This window comes from Lonchura striata, chromosome 8, assembly GCF_050655825.1.
Source record: "Lonchura striata isolate lonStrDom1 chromosome 8, ASM5065582v1, whole genome shotgun sequence".
NCBI lineage: Eukaryota > Metazoa > Chordata > Aves > Passeriformes > Estrildidae > Lonchura > Lonchura striata.
Window position 1 is genome coordinate 12,004,651 of NC_140710.1, and position 21,579 is coordinate 12,026,229.

The following is a 21,579-nucleotide window of genomic DNA, read 5'->3' on the forward strand; positions in this document are numbered from 1 at the left end:
AGGAAAAGGAGTCTTAAAGACTCTTAGATTCCTGCCTAGGTTTGGATTTTCAAAAGAAGCATCTCTCCAGTGAAAGGCCCACATGAGCTTTATGTCCCTTGGGATTGCAGCAATGCACTTGCCTAAGCATGCAGAGTGGGCATTGAGATTCTAGAGGAATATTGGAGTCTAAATCCTGCTAACTTCCACAAAGATTTGGCATTAACCTTTTCTAGCCAGCTTACTGCAGTGTGTGGCTAAGGAACACTAAATTCTAGGTATTAATTCTGTAAGTGATCATGTTTTATAGGGCTTGACTGTAGCACCCAGCTCCACCTGGCCACAAAAGAAAATCAGAAATAGACTTGTGTAACAAGAAAATGGAGTTGGCATACTGGTGTAATTTAATTTCTCCAGTCTAACTTTAGGACTGGACAAAATTTCCCACAGACTGGAAACAGCACATGACAACAGTGGGATGTATTTAACTTTTCCTATCTACTCCAAAGGTTTTCAGTCTTGAAACAGGCTGATTAAATATGAAAATGTAAAATTCAGTCCTGGGCAGAAGGCCAGGAAAAGGTCTGGTGTAGGAATTAGATGTTGGCTGCACACTCAGCAGAGGAGGAACTGGTCTGTCACACCACATCAAGGTGTGGTGAGAGTACAATGTCAAATGAGCTTTCTTGCTCTGTGTACTGGAACACAGAGTAAGAAATGCTTTAGTCCATTTGGAACAGGCTTTAAGGCATGGTTGGATGGAGCCTGACAAACACAGTGCAGACAGAAAAACTCAGATCTGACCTGGCTTCTTCTGCACTCATTGGGAATTCTCTCCTTGCTTTACTTGCACAGAAGAGACAAAGGTATATGATTGTAACAGAATTTCCATTTTAATCCTTGAGGATTTTATGACTTTCCCCAACCTGGAGTGATTGTGCATTCATAACTAACTAATATGATATGTGGAACTGGAACATTTTTTCCATTCTGCTGACCTCTGAACAAGAACAGTGACCTGGTGAAGCTGACAAAAGATCAGGATTATATTGGAAATTTCCCTTTGGCCAAGATTCCCTCTTTGTGTTACTGCTCAGCAGTGGAGGCTTGAGGCGTGCATGGCCAGAGGGTGAAGGCTGTGGGTGCAGATGAAACACCTGTGAACCTGACAGGAATAAACAACAGCAATCCTTCTAGCACCCTGCTGAAATGAAGAACTGTGTACATATTTGGAAGGGAAGATGAACTGACTGAAGAATGAAGGACAAAGGCAACACTGTTCTCACTTTTCTGCTGAGGCATTAACTTTCTAAATTGTGTTCTGAAAGGTAGTTGTGACTAACAAGTCAGAAATTTTTAATTTTTTTTTTTTAAATTCATGTTTTGGGGATTTAATTTAATATCCCTTAATTTCTTTTGTAGTCAGTTCCAGAACACCCACCTAAGGAGTTGCAAGTGGCTGCTTTTCAGTAAAGACCCTGTACTGGAAATGCAAGGGCTGAAAGCACTGCTCTCAAAAACACTGCCTGCAAGCTGCCTGGTTCTGTGGGAATCAGGTGCTTCAGATAAATGACATTAAATGAAATTAAACAAAATGCATTATAGTAGTAGTAAGCAGGTAGACATTGTTTGTTTTAAATCTGTTTCTCAGCAGTTTCAAGGCAGCTGGACAGAAAAGTGCATGTGAAAATTTAGTAGACACCTACTTGTGTTTTGACATGGCTAAATGTAAATCCCTTTGAATATATGGCTCTCTCTCAACTGAGAAGAAAGGGAGGGGGGAAAAAGATTGTTTTTAATATCTGACTCATCCTTTAAAGCTTTTTTGACGTGACAGTGTGTAGGAGGGTAGTAAGTAAAAGAGAAGAGCAATGCCTTGGTAGTCAAGAAAGACAGCCCTGATCCTACCTAGCTAACGTGAGACACCTGGTAGGTGTCGTACATACAAGTTTCCTATTCAAAGTCTGAGGAAAAGGGCATGAGTATAACAAATAGGCCAAGCAGGGCAGAGCAGAGGATTAAGGGTGCCCAAAAACTTTTGACTCTTTCAGATCACACGCTATGAAACTTAGGCTACAAAATCCAGTAGGAGTTAGTTTTTCTTTGTTTATTTCCTTTCATTATTTTTTTCTCAATGTTGTTCTGCTATTTCTTTCTAAAATCACTTGCAGTCACATTTTCCATAACGATTATGAAAGAACGGGTGACTATCCACCCTCTCCCAGTCTTCCACTTGTGAGCCTTCCCTTGCTGATGCCACTCTGAGTGGGCATGGGGAGGGGCGACTTTCCCCTTTCCTGAAGGGGTAATCAGTGGTAATAGTGAGAGCAGTTATGTGGTTCGTTTCCATCTTTTGAAAGGTTCTCAGAGACCCATCAATCCTGATAAATAAGGATGTGGGGAACAAAGGAACAAGTGATTCTCTATTCCCCCCTTGGTGCTTTGTGGCCCATTAGATGAGAAACTGATCTAGAAAGATACATCAGAAACATTAGCAGGGGATCATGGATAAAACACAGCAGAAAATGCAGGCCTAATATGAATAGGTCTCAGGGCGGTGTGTTTTCAGTGGATTTACACACTTGATCCATTGCTGTGAGAACCAGGGGCTGCACAGTCTCAGAGAGATTTCCTAATACACTCTAGTGACAAAGACATAAATGTCAGTGACAACACAGCTGAGCTTGGCTGACCTTCAGTAAGAAGCTTCTGAGTTCATTCCAGAGTCTGTCCTCAGCCATCCTCTCTACAGTCAGGTTCTTCTCAGTGGCAGTATATTTTTAGAGCTCTACATTTCAAAACCTACAACAAATGTAGATTTGTTGACAGAAAACGTAATTGGTTGATTTTAATGACAAAAGGAGCAACATTGTACCATAGGAATGGTTACTCCAGTAATTTTTCATATGAGCTCATTAAATTTCTCCGTATTTGTAGTTACCAAAAGCCATAAGCTGCATTTGAAAATTGGAAAACTGTATATGGATCTTGTTTTATGAGAAATCAGCCTTAAATAGCCTTGAAAACAGGCCTAATTTATGAGCTTTGTTAGAATCTGAGGAAGAGAAATACAGTTTTTTCTCTGGAGCTGCTGAGAGCATTGTTGAATAACTGTAGTACTAGAGGTGAATTATTGGCACATTAAGTTAGTTTTCTGCCACAATGTTAAGTTAGTTTTATGGGCCCTTGTTATTTAGGAGGCCAGCATGGGAATCACTGGGGCTGTCATTAGTCAGGCCCATCCATATTTTATGGCTACTGTTAGGAAGTCAGCATTCCAGCCCATCATAAAGGGTGGTTGGTTTCCGTGCTTACAGAACTAATTCTTCATCACAGCTCCCTAGACCTAGACCTAGTATCAGTCCCAGTTCTAAAGGGGTCACCAAAAAGCCAGTGACAATCAGCGGTGCAAAAGTATTTATGAAGAGATAATAATAATAATAATAATAATACATATTAAGATGAGAGCTTTGAAATGGCTGTGGTCTTCACCCTGCATGCAGTATATTTTCTGTGGGATAGCCATATGAAAATAGTTGTATTGGCAGCTGAGGCAGGCCAAACAAGGTGTTTTATAGCTGCTGAGGTGGGAGTTGCTGGTTTTGTTTTAACTGGAGAAGGTAGACATTTGGTTCAGAATGGTTCATCGCTCCCATTTCTCTTTGCTACCAGTAAGTACCCCCCACTTCTAAACACTTCTGAAAGACACGCAGCCCTGTGGGAGAGCTGCCCTTTCTGAGGCACCAGCACATGCCTGCCTCTGCCTCAGCTCTGCAAGAAGCAGCAGCAGCAAAGAGCACCGAGAAGGGCAGTGAGGAGCCAAGGGAGCGGAGGCCCGGGAGCTGGCCAGGGCACCGAGGGCAGCTCAGCTCACACTGTCACACCCTTGCAGGGAGCCCGAGGGACAGGGCTCGCCAGGCACAGCTCCTAAAGGCTGGCCTGGCTGGGAATCCATTGCTGGAGCCTGGCTGTGGAATAGGCTGGTGAGATGTGCCAGCACTTCCCACAGGATGCAACGGGGACCGAACTTCGCAGCATCTGCCGATGCCACCAGGAGTGAAACCCCAGCTCTGGAGAGCGCCTGCAGTCCCTGCTGGAGCTCTGCAAGGAGCAGCTGCTGACTCCCACACAAGACTCTGCACCCAGGGACTTAGATGTACATGGACTGCAGTCAGCTGTACAGGGGCTGGCTGCAAGACAGCATCATATCTGAGCAGGATTTCTTGGCCTATTTAAAAATACATTTATTTGAACGTGAAACTCCTTTAATTCTCCTGCAGACCAAAGAGATGGCAGAAAGTATTATAGGCAGGAATGTCCCCTTCAAATGCTACAATTGTCTGGCTTTCTATTCAGCAGCTTGGAGATGAAAATGCAGCAGTTCAGAAAAAGATCCTTTCACAAAGTTGTCATGGGTCCATTTAATCTTGCGCAAACTTCATGTCATGCATACATGAAAGACTAAGCATAGAGAAGCAGAGAAGAATCTTGCTTTTGTGTAAAGACCAAATATCTCAGCAGGCATTTGAGGTAAGGAGTAATCAGCAGAAGCATCTGTGTAGAGTACACAGCCAGCGTGAAAGCTGCTTCTGTCACTGCTGTGAGTGCTGAAGGCAGCTCTCGTTCCTCGGGTGACACAGCATGGGATGGACATGAAACTCACTGCTCAGAACAGCTCAGTTCTGCCTCACGTTTTCCAGGGAACACAGACAAGTATTACTGGCTGCAAGTAGCATTCCTCTCTGCTGAAATGCAGCTCTCATCTTCAGCACAGGAAAGTAAATGCATCTTGGTTTTGTGAAGTACAGTCATGAAAAATAGCTTGGTCAGAAAACTGCATCTTTGGGATGTTCAAGAAAAAAATTGCTTCAATGAAAGTTGAGTTCTTATACCACAAAAGCAGTGCCTTTATAAAAAACTAGGAGCTAAAGATGTCATAAAACCAGAACCAGTTCACCAAATTTCCAAATACAAATGCACTGGAATACATTGATCTGGTAAGTTACTGTGGAGTGGCCAAAACCCAGAGTGCTGTGCTCTTCAGGACCTCCCCAGGTTGGAGCGATGGACAAAGAGCCCTTGGCAACTGTTCTGCATCAAAGGTGTAACTTTACTTTAAAACATGAGTACTTTAAACTCCCTCACTTGACTGATGTACTTTGATACAGACAATCGGGCCTGCAAAACCTTCTTACAGAAATTTGTGGAAACAAAATGAGTGATATTCTTTATTAAGCTGCTCCTCTACTTTAGAATGCTTCTACCATGAAGCAGAACAACTTTCATTTTATATTAGACCAGTTTTTTGTTGCGGTTTTTTGTTGCAGTGTTTCGATTCTGAGATAATGCTTTGTAACTTAATCAAACCTGGTTTTTTTCATGCTTCACAGGTTGACGCAGAAGGAACACAGGAGGATGTTCTCCTGGAAATTTGCAAGACAATTGACACTTTTCTGAAAAAGGAAGAGGCAGCATTTTCTTTTTCACCAGAAATGCAGTAATGGTGTGTAAGGTGTGTACACAGCCTTGCCCACGTGCACCCCACAGCCATGATTTGCTGGTCAAAGCAGAGCTGCTTCCTTGAGAGGTATCTGGAATTTGTGCGTGTGGCATGTTGCTCTAGATGAAATCTTAGTTCTGAAAGTACACTCAACAGAAAGTGGTCTGTATGCTAACCCCACTCTGAGAACTGAATTGTTTTCTTGGGTGTTTGCTCTTCATGGGTTAAAAGCAGCAAGGTGAGCAGCAGCTCTGGTTTTGTATTTCATCTTCACACACATTCCATGGGAAACAGGACAGTACCCACCCCAGTCACTGTCCAGCAGACTGACACTAGGGTTACTGCATACAAGTTTCCCATTATTTTCTTTCTACTAACAGTACAAATTCTTGTGGTGTCACTTAGCATGTTCTTGGGCTTTAGTGCCTGAAACCTGTTCTCTGTAACATGCAGCTCTAGGAGAGCTGGAATTAGTCAAGCTATAAGTTAAAATAACCTTTTCACACATCCCCAGAACACTGTTGCAAGGAGAAAAATTCGTTGAAGATACAGTTGAATGTTGTGGAAGTCTGTCAACCCATTACTGGGAGGCAGACACCATTTTTGAGACAGTCTTGTCTTCTGCTGGGAATGTTATGACTTTATAACTGACTTCCCAGTTTTGTGAGCTGAGAATGATTATTGTATTGTATAGTTAAATGTGTGAGCCAGTAATGATCCATATTAACAGCAGTTGTGCTATAGCTATTAAAGACCATATGTAAAGTTGGTTATGAGCCAGAACATCTCATGTCATCTTTAAATTTCATTTCAGAAGTATGTCAAATGCAAAATTCAGATCATCATCTGTTGTCTTGTACTGGCATTGCCAAAACTTGGGAAGGTGTGGTGGGGTGGGAAACCAAAAAAAAAATGGAAAATGTCAGGGATTATTTGATTCATATTGCTTGCGCCTTTAGTAAGCCATTTATCTGTAATCTGCAAAAAAGTCTGTAAAGTGCTATTGTATTTCCATTAGGTTAACTAAAATATCGTGGAGTTTCTTTGGTATTACTGACAGCTAAATAAAAGCTTGTTTGACATTGCTGTAAAGTAACTGCATCCTCTTACTGGAACTACTGGATGAATTTACAGTGAAAGTGGGTTGCATGATTGCTTGTACTGTCAAAGGTGTACTTTATGCAACAGATTTGCATTTTTAAAGTTACCTTTCTTGTAATTAAGACAATACAAATAAAACATATACAAAAAGGAGGAGCAGTGATTTCTGTTACAGTATATGTGGGTTTAATCCTTTTCAAAGCACAGTACATGACTTGAAAATATAGCTCAAATCAGCATGCTTACAGAATATGTCCTTTTTCCAATCAGGGCAGATTCTTCTGTTTCCTTTTCTTCCTTAGCATTTGCCCTGTAGATGCTAACTCAATTATTTTTTAGGGTCTGTTTTACATATGTTCTTATCCTTCATATCATGGATGTTCCTTCTTTCCTGGGTCCTTCTATAGCCTACATTTTACCTCTGGTGCTCTGGAAGTGCTTCTCCAGCTCCAGCCAGTGCCATTGAGCAGCAGCAGCAGCGCCTGCGGTACCACACAGCTCCCAGGGCAGCTCTGGCCACAGCAGCCCTGACGCTCTTTTTAAAAGTAGAACACTCTGCAGTTACCACAAAGTTGCAAATTCATCTGGGTAGGTTTTCTGGAATATATTCTATGATATTTAATTACAGTAGAAGTTATAAAGTGTGGAGTCTCATACTTGTGCAGGATGGGAAAAAAGCAAGAATCAGCTGCTATTTTGTTGGGGTTTTTTAATTACAAAAATTATTTACCATACACTTCAGTTTAAATTTTATTTTTGCTTCTTCTGTCTTTTCTGTGGAAAAAACAAAAAAAATTCCCATGCTTGATTTGGTGTTATGTGCATTAGATACCTATTTGCATACATTCATAATGTATGCAGGAGCAATAGCTGTATATGCATGCACAGGGAAACATTAATATTTATACATATTCAGTAAAATAGGATTTATCCAAGACACTCTTGAGTGATTCAGACTTGAAATTATCCTTTGGTTTCCAACCTTGTTCCAAGGATACCAAGATCTTTTGTTCTTTCCAAGCTATCCTAAATTGATGACTGAATATTTTCTCTAATTTACTTTTCTGATTTTATTCCCATAATTTTTTCAGGATATAAACAGAAAATGAAAGTTACCACAGATCCTCTTCCTGATACTACACCTTTGCCAACTCTAGTTTCCTATAAAGACCATGAATAATGTCAAAAGCATATTTTTATGGTCTTAGAAAGCCTCTCAGAGAAGTAACTTTTCCAATTAAAACTAAAATATATCATGTGAGTTTTGTGTTGTGTTTTTTTAAGGTTTATTAAGTTTATCTAAGTATATCAGATATGTTTACATATGATATTTGGTCAGTGTTTTAGTAACTGTACTGTATAACTTTCTAAATAGATTAAATGCCTACATTCTTTTTTCTGAAGCAAAAAATAGCTACACCTAAAGTTACTGCAAAAATACTGACCAATTTATAATTAAAGTTACTAGGTGCAGCCAGCCAATTATCCTTCCTATTGCCATCTTTTAAAGTCAAATTTGTTTGTTTTCTAGCTAATTGCTCTGAGTATTCTAGCTTCAAAGCAACCGGAAGTGTATTACAGTTATAAAATAATCAAGTATTTCTGAATCACAAGCTATACATTTCAATAAAAAATATATTAAGTAAAATATGTCACAATAATTACAAAGCTTCTCAGACAATGGTATACACTGTACCAAGGCTACTAAAATCTGGATTTTCTGTGGTCTGACAAAGAAGTCTGTAAGTGAGGAAGGAGAGAACTGGAATGCTAATCCTGCCGGGGCAGAGCGGGCCGGGACCCGGGCGGGGAGCGGCAGAGGCGGCGCTGGGTGACCGATCCAAATGTCCTGTCCAAACTTTCCATCTTGATTAAAAGTCAGAACTACACAGAAAGGAAGTCACAGCAAGCATTCTATATATAAACAGACTGTATCCACATAGTTTATTTCTCACAGTTCTCCTGACAATTGAACATTATTTAAGAACATACTGTATACACAGATAAGAAGAAACATACAAAATGTTTTAAATGATGCACAACAAAATCCAGCAGTATAAAAGAATGCATGTGAACCCTTGCTCACTGCTCAGGCTAAATTTAATCACTGTTTAAATAGTAATAAAAATACAATCTTTCATGGATCTTGTGCAGACTACAAAAGAGGAAAAATTATTACCATATATATGATTTATATTAGGCAGTTTTCTTTGATGAGTTGCACTAACAACTCCAAATACAGAGGCAGAAGGCTGTGTATTTTATTTTAAAGGAGTAAATGTTGAGTATTAGAGACTTTACACAGTTACTAGCACTGGCACTTTTCACCATATTTTGTACACATCACATGATCATCTTATATAACATTACATTTAAAAAATATATCTGAGTGACAATTTTATAACATTCACACACCATGAGCTGGTTAAGGAAGCAATGCCACAGTTGCCCCCTGTAGTGCTTCACTGTTGGTAAATAGTTTGTTGTGGTTTTAAAAAAAAATTTTAAAAATTGAAGGTCAACATGATTAAGCAGCTCCGATTTAATAAAGGCCCGTAGCCAACCATTGCTGAGACAGTGAGTATTTTTAGAGTACAGCCTAGAAGCAAACACTGTCATTGGTTAAAACCTTGCCTAAAGAAGTCAGTTACTGTGCTGAAAACTATTTCACAACAAAACTGCAAGCTACTAAACTGTTTTTATATAAATACTTCATCTCCTCTGGATCTCATTATAACCAAGTTCTTCAAAGCCTTTGGAATTTACTCTATCTTTAATGTGTGCTCTCATTTCTGGCTCACCCTTTTGTATGTGTTTCTTTTGTTTAGATTCACCACCTAAAAGTGACTAATGTGGTGAAAGAAAAGTCTCCCAGTGAAACCTTCTGCACACTAGGAATGTTCAGCTGCTGCTCAGTGATCTAGAACCATGACAGCTCGAAGCTGTAGTTTGACAAGTACACCCAGGAAGCTGTCATGCTGTGAGTGACATTTCAGGGAAAGCAGAGTCTTTCCAAAATGTGCACAGAATTAACAATGGTGCCATTGTTATTTTTCAAAGAGGATAGTAAACCCAACATGGTAGATCTGCTTCCCATGTCATCTATTTGCTGGAAAGTAGTTTGGGTCAAGATAATTGTAACTGGTGCCCTGGGACATGCAGTAGTCTCTGTCTAAAAATGTCTCTGCTCTGTAAATAGGTTCTAACTGGTGATCCTCCTTATGAATCTCTGTTTCATGCAGACTGCAAGGGAAAGAAAAAGATAACAGTTTAAAAGTCAAATATTTTCCTTATATTTAACTTTCAGAAACAGTGATCACATCAACAGATACATACCAAATTAGACAGCAGTTCATTCATAAAGTCTAATGCCCCCCTTTATTTAACTGTACAAAACCTATCTGTCCGCTGTAGTAATCTGCCTACAAAATTTATCTCCCACAAAGATATGCTAAATTACCTTCCACTTTATTCAACACAGGGTATGTGTCCTGTGCTGGAGCAAAGATTTCCACCCTACATAGCAATTATGCAGCAGAGAGATTCAATCTAATGACAAATAGGAAGTAGAAGCACAGGCTGCTCACCAGTCAGAACACGAATCACAGAAATCCAAGGACATTTCTTGAGGGCAGTCTTGGCAGTGCCACCGAACGCCCTGGATAGGTTCGATCCCGCAGTTATCGCACTGTGGAGCAGATGGAAGAGCACTGAGAAAGCAGCAGCTGGAGGCAGCACTTCCCTGCTAACATGCACACCAATCCAGCACGTGGCATCTCTGGGTGGCCCTGTGCTACTGCCAGCCCCACAGCTGAACTCTCCTCCCCACAGACAACAACGTGTTCATGGATAGGGAAGTCCTCATTCCCTAGGAGAGGCCCTGAGGATCCATCAAGCTCTGGCCTTGCTTCCTTCTCCCCAGATTCTCCACCTTGGCATCACCCTGCTCAAGAAAAGCAGCCCTGCCTGCAGACACTCAGTGGCTCTGAGAACTGCTGTGACACAGCACAAGGACGTGATGCTGCACACAAGCCCAGCCACATGGAACGTCAGCCTTCCCATGGCAGAGGGAAGCAGTAAGGCCAGAGCAGCAGAGCTTGTTGGGCTGCTGGGGGCTGCAGATCAGGGCACAAGGGGGCAAACCGATACCCTTTCCAACTCAGGAAATATAGCAACACATCATGGGTGGGCTGGAACTGAAAACCAGATGGCCAGGAAGGAAGGGGAATAACATACTCAGAGAAGGAACTAAAATTTAGCAAGACCACAAGAACTAATCCCAAGTTCAAGAGTGTGGCATGGAGAGAAAAAAAAACAAAGTGAAAACAAAACATGAAAGACTAGATGAAAAATTCACAGTGATGCAGAAGAGGGACAGAAATGCAAAAGTATTTGATCAAAAAAAAAGAAACCAGGAAAATGGGAATTGCAGGCAAGGACAGCTTTTAAAAAATCTGAATTACAAAGACTGCTGCAGAGACAGAACTAGAACTGAAAAGGAAAACAATGTGGGAAACGAGCCTGTGCTCCCATAGCTCATCCTCTATCCATCTATCTGAACCTGAATTTCTGCCTCAGAATCTGTGAAACCCACTGGCACAGCAGCTGCTCCTGCCAGCACTGAGGCACTCAGGGTTACAAGCACCTTACACACAGCTCTGCCACAGCTGCATCCCTTCTGTCCACAGATGGCTTTCGAGTGTGAGGGCTGACAATGAGGAGGGACTAAACATACCAAGAGCTGTTCTTTGAAAATACCAAGTTCAGAATAATGCTACAACTGAAAAATTTGCTCCAGTTATCTGAACTTGAGAACCAAGACAGTGGAAAGACTTCACCTTAATTTTTGTGTTCCAGCACCCCTCTATCCTGTGAAACAGAAGTAATACTATGCCATTCATTTCATAATGAAGAAAGTAAGTATTTGCAAATTGCTTGGATCATATAGCAGTGAAAGCCATGAAAAGCCCACAAGGGATTCAATAATTCAATACTCAACAGGTTGAGTAATGTGTACTAAATGAGGCCAAAGGCTGTGCAGAACCAAAACTGCTCTCAATGGCTGCTTATTAGGTGAGGTCTGTCCAGCCCACAGACTGAATTTCCTGAGGGAAAACAGCCCATAATCACCTGATTTTTCAGCTTACTATAATGCATAATACAATCAAACTCAAATGCAAAGAAACTTTCAAACTTCAAATTCTTCACAACAGTGTAAATGTCAATTTACTTCTCAGGATAATTTTATGTAGAAAAAGCAGTTTGTTAAAGTCTGGTCTGCCTGATTAAAGTTTAAAATTCTGGGGGCAAGAAAATGCTTATTTAAAAAATCCCCACAAAATGAAACACCAAACATACCATGCCAACTAAAACCAACAAAAATAAGAAGCACCTTGGTGGTCTAGTAACAAAACTGTCAGTATCAACTGACGAGGCTGGCTTAATTTTACAGTTAATTTGAATTGAACCTTGAACTATCTTTGCATTCCTAAATAAATGAGCATTATTAAAAAAATCCATCTCCATAACACTAAACTAAAAACCTGTTCCAACAGTTACAGTAACCAGTTAGACACAAAATCCCTTCCAAACCAGCAAATAAGATTTCCAGAGTGCCCTTTCTTTCATGTTGCCTATTAATGGTTGTTGCTCGGACAATACATCAGTTTTGCCTAATGGTCTTTTTTTAAAATTTTACATAAATATTGCTTTATGTCCTTGCTTCAACTTCTGTCAGTTATCACTTGATGAGATTGTAAAGCTGCTACAAAACAAAAGAAGTATTCATCTACATCTCTTATCCAAAATCGCTGTCCTTTCTTTGGCCTCAGGTGGAGGCAAAATTATTCCAAATTCATAATCAGAAAATTATCATTAATGAATCACTGTCAAAACAGAATGTGATGTCAAATGGAATTCTATGATGATTTAACAAGGCTCAAATACAAGCTGTATTTTCATATAGTGGTGAGAAAAAGACAGACTATTTATTAATTTCCATATAACATCAGCATTCAGTGAAAGCTGAGCTACCACAAAGACTGAATTACATGGGCTGTTTTTCTTAAAGGAAATGAAGGAAAACAGACTCAGTGAACAAAAACTAAGAAAACTTGCTGTATTCAATGAAACCTTCTCAGGAAAATCAAACCACATTCTCTTGGAAAACTTTTACATTCCACTGAGCAACAGAAGAACATCTCTTGCACTCACCTTAAATCCCACGTGCTGCACAAACCCACTTTCTGCATGCATCTGCTGGAGTTTCTGTTTCTTCAATTTTTTAAACTCTAACAGTTCTTTGTATTCAGGTAACTCTCGATATGTTATTGGAATACTCTCTTCATCCTATTCAAGGTAAAAAAACCCAGAAAAATATTCTTACTGTAGGAATACAGTAACTAATAAGACATAATTTTTTTCCATAAATCACTATGAATGATTAACAGTGTTTAAGAAAATGATGGCATTATTCTAACATACTGGAAAAATATTTTTAAAACAGTAACACCCATATCCAGCATTAATTATCTTCTCACCTTTACTGGTAAGAATAAAATGCAGTGAGCAGCACCATGCTATAACTGAAAGAGTAGAACTCACAGTTATCCAATTCCCTTTATCACTTTACTGTCTCTTAACAGCTTATAAAAACAGACTGCTATTTTTTCATAAATTATGAAGCAGTTTGTCTCCCTGTAAGCCAGTGCAGACATCTTTGCCAGAGAGGTACAAGAAATTGTTCTCTCTTTTTCAAAGACATGCAAATTCTATTTTTTCTCACACAGTTTCCTTCAACAAAGGTTGAGGATCTGCTATGAAAGGACAGAAGCTCTTCTAGTTGAGATGCTCATTTCAAGGTAATGATTTTATTGTAGCAGCTGTACTTGGTAGATGTCATCTGTTTTTACAGGTGACAAGCCTTTACTGATGTAGAGCACTTTTCACATCCTACACTGGAAGGAACCTTCAGGGAGGGAAAACAACCACAACTACAAGATAGTGATTAAAATTCTTCTAATGTAGACTGAATGTGTAATTTCCATTTCTTTTTATGAGTCTGTGAAGATTGAAGACTGTATTATTTAGTAAGTTTATTAAAAGAAGTGAGGGAAAGAGGCTTTACTACATTTCTGAAAAGCCTTATCAATTATTTAATTGCAATTATGAACCTATATAAAGGACTAGACTGCAAACTATGAGAAAAGTTATGGTTAAATGACACAATTCAGTTGTGTAGTGATAAGCTACATTCTCTTTAATATAAAACAGGGATTCACCTTCCACACAAATCTCAAGTTTTTCTGAGAAAAACTGCCTGCCACAAAATAACTGTATACTGAATAAAGTATGATCTAATAGCTCCCTGTGTGGACAATTCAGTCTGGAATAGTAAATAGTTGTGTTCTAGAAGAACTAGACTACTCACAAAATTAAGAAATTATAACTGAAAAGTAAATGAACCCTGTTAGGAATAGTGGGTCTTCACTTGAAAATACCTCGTTTATACCAAAATATAATTTTTCAGGAATAGTTATGACTGGTAATAATCAGGTAATTTTTTTTTGTCTTTACACAGGAAAAGCATGTGGTAATTCCACTGTGAAATCAAAGAAACCAGTATTTGCCTGCTACACTGCTTTTCTGCTAAATGACACAAAGTATTTTTCTCCAAGACAGCGACTGTCACTAAGAGATCTGACTTTTAACACTAGAGCAGAACCCTGTGTATTCATTTTGAATATAGTTTACAATCCCTTTTTGCTTCCAAATTGTTACTATTTTACACTGATTGTGGGGATCTTTTGGGTAACTGAGCTCCCCTGTGTGTTTCTACCTTACTGAAAGCCAGAACTGTATCTATCTGGAAATGCTACTCTAATGGAGGAAGAAAAGATTATGCCAAATTAAAAAAATGTCACTGTGTAGCACATGACCACTATTATCACACCTATGGTGCCCACATTAATTATGAGTTAGGGCACCATGGCAAAACCAAAATGTTTCAGGAAACTGTTCAGAACAATTAAAAAATATGTATTTAAAACCAATACAGAACAAAAGTATGTTAGCTCGAAAACCAGCTGCATTGCATCTCTTCTAATATGCATTTTGCTTTCTAAGCCTTTTAAAATTCTTATTGGAATATGCAAAGTTATCAGGAATATCTGTGGATGAGCTGAAAGACCATCACAGAGAGAACACAGAAAATGAGCAAAGATGGGATTTGGGACTAGGAAATAGATAAATAAATGTAATAATTAAGGAAGACTATGCAGTGCAGGTAAAATAATGAGTAAAGAAAATGAATGGACTGATAGTGGGTGGCCTCAATACTTGTGTTATGCAACAAGGTTTTCACACACAAGATATCACTAGGCTCACCAAAAAAAAAAAAAAAAAGAATTAACTAGTCAGGTTCTTCAGTCTAAGGAAAACAGGAAAATCACAGTGATTCATACCAGCTGTGAAACTTGCCCAGCTCCCAAGCAGTAGGATACAGTCTCTCTAAAATTCTGTATGGAAACGGGAACAACATATGTCCAAATTCCTGTTGTATTATTGCATGGGATAAATTAGGAAAGTAGTACTCTCCATGATGCAGCAATTCACTGGGTTAGGATGTCTACTAGAATTTGCCTCTAAGAATACATAAATATGCTTGTTGATTGACAATTCACTCTGTTAGTTCACACTTTGAAGTGGATTTTACAAAATTCATAATTAATTCAGCCAGTAGAAGATAAAAAAAACAGTGATGCCAACAGCATTTGAATTTTATCAGGGCTCTATGTAACCTTTCTAAAACACATCTTTAACCAGAATCTCAACGATATCATCTACATGATTTTCAAACCTCTCTCATGCCAGATCACTTACTAAAAATATGCAACGAAATCTACTTTGAGATATTTCAGGATAAAACTGTTTATGACTTACAAACTTCCTTACTGATTTGGTCTAAATTCCTTGCTGTCAGAGGCTGTTATATTAATAACATATTTAAAATTCAAAATGGCTCATGAATCTTCTTACAATTTAATACTTCCTTGATGATATTTTATGGTGAAGATGCCATATCTATTAAACACTAAACAAGGTCAAAGTGACAGCAAGCAAGACATGCTCTGACTGATTGAAATGACATACCGATACTTCCTCTTCTGCTGCAGTGTCCATATGGCTGTGAAAACTGCATCTGTCATCATCTTCATCCATATAAACTGGAGGTTCATGAGATGTCATGAAAGTTGAAGGTTTGAAAAGATGTTTATTTAAAGGATGTTGCCGTCTACTTGATGACTACAATGAAAAAATGGTATATTTTTAAAAACATTCCTTGGCTTTTATTTAAATAATCCTCATTGATAAAACTTTGCCTGAAATTTGTTCTTTCACAATAAATAATCTATGATGTTTCCAATTACTTATATCTCTGTATCATGGCCTCCCACAGCTGCAGCTCTTCTCCCACATAACAAGTGGAATCCAATGAACAGTGCAATACTTTGGTAAAAATGCAGCAAAGAAAGAGCCCTTACCATAAAACCCCAACCACCTCAACAAGTGAGACTGACAGCAAGAGTAAAACAGAAAGTAAGGCTGTTACAGTTTTGAAGACTGAGGACCAGAGAGCAAAAATATTAAGAAACTTCCAACAATGTGTGAGACTAAGCAAGGAAGTAATTTTGCACAGGTCTAAGAAACAAAAGGTCCACACTTGACATGTATCAACTTCTTACACTTGTGCCTTAGGAAAAAAAAACAAGTCTAGACCTATTGTCCTGGTGCAGGAGAGATAAAGCAATTCATTGCAGTAAGAAAATGATTCTAAAAGTTAGAAAGAACTACTCTCTAAAGGTTTTCATTGCCACTGCATGAAAAAGAAACATAAAAAACATTAGATGAAATAAATTACTCCATTAGTGCATATCTAGAAACTTTCAACTTTAAGACTGTCTGAAGGGGTAGAATGATGCCAGTTTTAAAAGAGGTTACTTAAAGGCACTCAGCCCCTATTACTTCTTCCCCAGTGGGAGAATATTAAATATCAAAAAGAAGAATTTGGGGTGAATGAAACTGACTCAACTCCTTACTTAGCTGCTTTCCAGACTAGCATTTTGACATTTAATGTCAAAATTTACACTCCTCAACTTAAAAAACCCCTACAGAGTGAATAAAAAAATGTAAGCATGAAAAGCATTTTTTCTAACAATCATAAAAGTGAGGATTGTTTTATACAGTGCCTAGCAGCTAAAGCAAAAGGAATGCTTGCAATAGTTAGTACTTTCTCCTTTTTTTTAGCAAGAGCTTTTATCCCAAAAGGTTCTGATATCCTATATTACAGTACAACCTTTGATCTCTAAAGAGGGATGTAGCATTATTTTACAGCTGTGCACATTTTAAAAACTAAAGGCACAGATGACACCAGGGATTTAGATGGAATGCATCTATGCAGACAGAAGTACCAGGAGGAACTGAGATTAGCTCTGTTCAGTCTTAATGGAAGAGATGAAGTCTGTAGTAACCACTGGAAGGAAGGTGGTGCCTCTGATCTGCAGCACTTCTGCAGTGCAAAAACAAGAATTTCTTCTAAGATTAATGTACTGTAACTATTGTGTTGAATTTTTCTGCCTGTGTTCTGGTGCTTTTATGATTTCCTTTAAAATTTCAAACCTCTCGAAAATTCATCCATGTACAGATGGCATTTCAGCCTGAGCTGACACAGTGAATTAATTTTCTGTTAAAAAACTGCATTCAATACCAGATCTGGAGTCAGGAAAGGAAAACTGTGACTATGCTTATACAGCAGCACTGCCATGCATAACAGTGCTGTGACCTACAAACTGAAGAGGATTTGAGTTCTCTTCCTTTGGTAAAGAATGAACTAAAATACTACTTTAAAGCAGACAGTTAAGGATCATCTTCCCTGTGGGAAATTTATCTCTAGATTAGACTGAAAAGCAGGTACACTAATGATATTATATAAGGATTAAATTGAAAATGATAAGGCATAACTGAAGAACTGAATACTAGAGTCCTAAGTCTCTGATCCAGTTATATTTTTCACCAGCAGTAGAATAATTATCAGTAAAATAAACTGATGCATCCTGCTTAATTTCCAGTGACATTAATTAGAAAAGACACATGTCATATGAGTAGATATACAAAGTTAACTTCAATAAGATGTTAAAAAAGTGAACAGGCTTCTAACTTCTCCAGTAGCCATTTTAAAAAAGCATCCTGAACAATCCCCATGGAGAAATGCAGATATTTTCTTGTGAAGCATTCCTTTTGACACAAATCTTTACATTAAATGTTTCTTATTTTCCCATAGGTATGTGCTTTAAGTATTAGCATCCAGTTTTCAAACTTCTGTTACTGGCAATAAAGCAGATACACTGCAGTTACACTTACTCAACACCAAAATTAGGAGAGGCAAGACGCAGGCTTCCAAGAGCCCTTGCATTTTCTTTCTGCCACATTATACCTCCACTGGAGACCTGGGAGTAACTAACTTGGTATGGTGCTGCCAATCTGTGCTCTAAGCAGACAGCTCAATCAGCAGACTGACAGCTCAATTCCTCCACATACACTATTTGTTTCACTTTCTCATCTGCTTTATTTCTTACACAGGATACAAATGTAACACAGGGATGCTGCTTAATACAGACCAGGGCAGAATGACCTTGCTCTTATGACCTGGTAATAAGGATGTGCATCACACTGCAAAAACTGACCCAAATATTGGTTATCTTCTAAATAGAAACCATCTATATGATAGGACTATTACTCTTGCAATGTGAGATTAAGAATTTTATAGAAAATATGTTTGACTCTTGATTATACTGGGTTTGTCCACAGTACAATCACTGTTCAAATTAGTGAAAAATACACTTAAGATGTCCCACGTTGACTAAGTACTCCCAATGTTTATCAAATACAGAGATCTGCTGCCTGACAACATTACACACATCCTGTAATGGTCTTTCCAAACAAAATTAACAGGAAAGGACAAAAGGTGTGACCAAGGTAATTGTAAGTGGTAGAGTGACATAAAGAACCCAAACACTTATAATTTTCAGAACCAAATTTTCAACGCCTTTTGAAATCAGCCACACAGTATTATTATACTACAAAAATTAACCCCAACTGCTTATGTAATTTGAAATTCTGACAGATGAATCTCCACACAATTTAAGGTACCACTGTTTCCAGCTGTTTTTTTGGTTCTTTTGCCAGAAAGCACTTTTCCAATACACAAGGTAGCAGACAGTCATGTCTGCAGCTTCCCTACATCTGTTTATAGAGCACAATAGTAGATTAAAACCCTGGTGAAAGTAAAATGGTATTACCATGATGGATGGCAAACAGGAAATGCTCCAATACAAGCATTTACTGTTTGCAGTAACTTCAGAGAATACAAAGAGACTACTGAGGGTGTGTGATACTTTAGATCATTACACAGCAACTGTGGTAGATCTTTGTATCAACCCATGGGCAGCAACTTTTGTTTCTAAGCTTGCAAATAACTAAATCTGTAAGTTTGCCTTTTTATGGAATCAACGGAAAGTTTAGTCTATATTCTATTATTTAAAACATCATGTATACCTGGATGCAAACCAGTAATGTTATTTCACAAAATGGCACTGTAAGGGGTTTTGAAGAAGTTTGGTAAATACGGAGTAAACTAAAAAAAAAACCCAAACCCATTAAATAAAATCCCCATGAAACTTGAGACTGTCCTATTTTGCTGTCTATTACTGGACCTTATTAGTACCCAAGAGCACCTTAAAGATTATTTAAACCAAAATCTGTGACTGATGTGCACAGAAATTGTCTTTTGTAAATTAAGATTGTTTGGGACTATATTTTTTCTCATCCATTCCAGGATCAGAAAAACACTGTATTTTAATGGACATTTCAGTCTTAAGCTATGCTTAAGCTAATTCAGCATGCCCAATTATACATCATTTTCTGTGGTTTTATTAATTAGAAGGTTAGTGTACAGTATGAATTATAGGGCTTCATATCTTCTTCCAACAGGGTTTTCACTGTCACTTCCTGATCAGTTATAGTAAATTTACAAACGAGGAAGAAGTACCCCAAGACCATCATTCTACTCTGCCTGTTCAGCTGCAGTCTGAACACTTCACGTTCCCAAGAGCTGTCACTGTGAAACCAGAATTACCATCCATTCACTCTATAGTGCTACTGGCAAAAGGAAAGGATTATTTTATTAAGTAACTCTATTAATCTATTAAAAATATTACTGATTCCGACTCAACTTCCACATAAATGCAAACAGAAACACAGGATTCTGTAATATTGTCTCACCTTTTTGGAATATAAATATAAGTTTGGTGTTCTTCCTGGAACTGGAATACCAGCTTTAGTCAATTTAATAAAATATTTCTGCACTCTACTGGCAACCTAGAAAAAACCAACATGCAACAACTCAATGTCAAATTAAATGTAATTGGTCTTCAAAGTTTTTCCAGGGTTGCTACATTGATTCAGAATATCAGGAAAAGAAATCCTCTGGATTCTACTTTGTGACAGCTACTCTAACTGGTACCTATCTTGCAGTGCTGCATGTGTACTATTTCCAGATGCTTTTGACAGCTTTCAATGAAATAAATTACCCTTCTTTAAAAATAGAAAGAAGATCTTGCACAAATTGTGATAGAAAGAACTTCAGTAGTTTGCTTCCTGCTGCAGCTAAACTCATTCTTAGCAACGCCAGATATATTATCCATGGTTAGCACACAGAAAGTAGGTTTCCATTTTTCCATTTCCATGAAATAAGCATGTCTATTTTTTCAGATATGGAGAAATATAGATATGATCAGAAATGAGGAAATCCAGTATAATGAAGTACTTAATGATCTCAAAGTATACAAATAAAATAAATTAAAATACTGTAAACACAGAACATCAGCATTTTTTACTTCTGGTCAAAATAGAGTAATTCTGTCATCTTAGGGGGAAAATTCCAACCAGTCAGATGCAGAAATACGTGGTGTCTCCTCATCTGTGTCCTTCTTCTGTCTGTGATATTTACATGTCTGCCCATTCTACAGTACTGAGGTGCAGGAAATTGGGCACTACAGTGTAACTCAGTCTGATCACAGTTGGTTTCACTACACTTGCTGTACAGAATTAAATTCATGCTTTCAAGATCTAATGAGCAATTAGGGGCACATTTAACATTCCGTATTTGAGATCCATTGTTATTGGTGAAATGCAGGCCCTGCTGCTACATTCTTAAGATGAAGTGATTACTGAAAATACACTGAATTTTCTTTACTGATATTAAAAAAATAGAAGTGAAGATAAGGGATTAACTTCTCAAAGTGTTTTACATGTTACCTGCTTTGCTGTTCTATTTCCCAGTTCATCTGCAATCTTCTGCCATCGTCGGGACTCCACCTCCTCTGGTGGATACTTCAAAAGCAATTGCTCGAGTTTTTTCTAAATCAACAGCAAAAAGGAATAAATACATTTTTATAAGTACAAGTATGAGCTGTCAAATATCTAAATACACATGATTCTGATCTCCCAAGTGCTATAAACATTATCACACAATTTGCTTTTATGCTCATGTATGTTGCCACAGCTACAAAATTAAGAGTTCCCTGTACCTGTTCCTCTACAGTCCACAGCTGGTTAAAAGTTTCAGGTTTGGTCTCATCACACAGTCGCCCTCTTATCATCTGCTCAAACACAGGACAGAAAATGGAACATATGTTTAGAAAAATTATAGCTGGGATAATTGATTTGAACCCTCTTCCTATTTAGGTTAAACCAAAACCAAACCAAAGCATGAGATTTCAAAACAAAATTTGCAGAGACCAAAGTTTAGTTCCAAGATTTGAGTACAGGAATGGCATGTCATCACCAACATGAACATGTGAAGTAACAGTTAAGACACATTCAATACTCAAAAGAGGAAAAAATATTTTAAAACTACTATTTAGTGATTTTTTTTCTTTCCT

At 38.2% G+C, this 21,579-nt stretch overlaps 2 protein-coding genes across 5 annotated transcripts in view; one reads left to right on the top strand and one right to left on the bottom strand.

Annotated features, from left to right (window-relative positions):
• Positions 1-6,733, top strand: part of AK5 (adenylate kinase 5) — an 81,408-nt gene extending 74,675 nt beyond the window's left edge. Inside the window, exon 14 of the mRNA XM_021527722.3 lies at positions 5,370-6,733. Coding sequence (XP_021383397.3) covers positions 5,370-5,480 — 111 coding nt within the window. The 3' untranslated portion in view covers positions 5,481-6,733. The remainder of the gene's footprint in view (positions 1-5,369) is intronic.
• A 10-nt stretch (positions 6,734-6,743) lies between these two features.
• Positions 6,744-21,579, bottom strand: part of ZZZ3 (zinc finger ZZ-type containing 3) — a 57,977-nt gene continuing 43,141 nt past the window's right edge. For all 4 annotated transcript variants that reach the window (XM_077785399.2, XM_077785397.2, XM_021527695.4 and 1 more), the window contains exons 7-13: positions 21,226-21,297; positions 20,954-21,055; positions 19,919-20,014; positions 15,731-15,883; positions 12,794-12,928; positions 10,168-10,268; positions 6,744-9,823 (exon numbers count right to left, since the gene is read on the bottom strand). In XM_077785399.2, the coding sequence (XP_077641525.2) occupies positions 9,679-9,823; positions 10,168-10,268; positions 12,794-12,928; positions 15,731-15,883; positions 19,919-20,014; positions 20,954-21,055; positions 21,226-21,297 (804 nt within the window). In that variant the 3' untranslated portion in view covers positions 6,744-9,678. The remainder of the gene's footprint in view (positions 9,824-10,167; positions 10,269-12,793; positions 12,929-15,730; positions 15,884-19,918; positions 20,015-20,953; positions 21,056-21,225; positions 21,298-21,579) is intronic.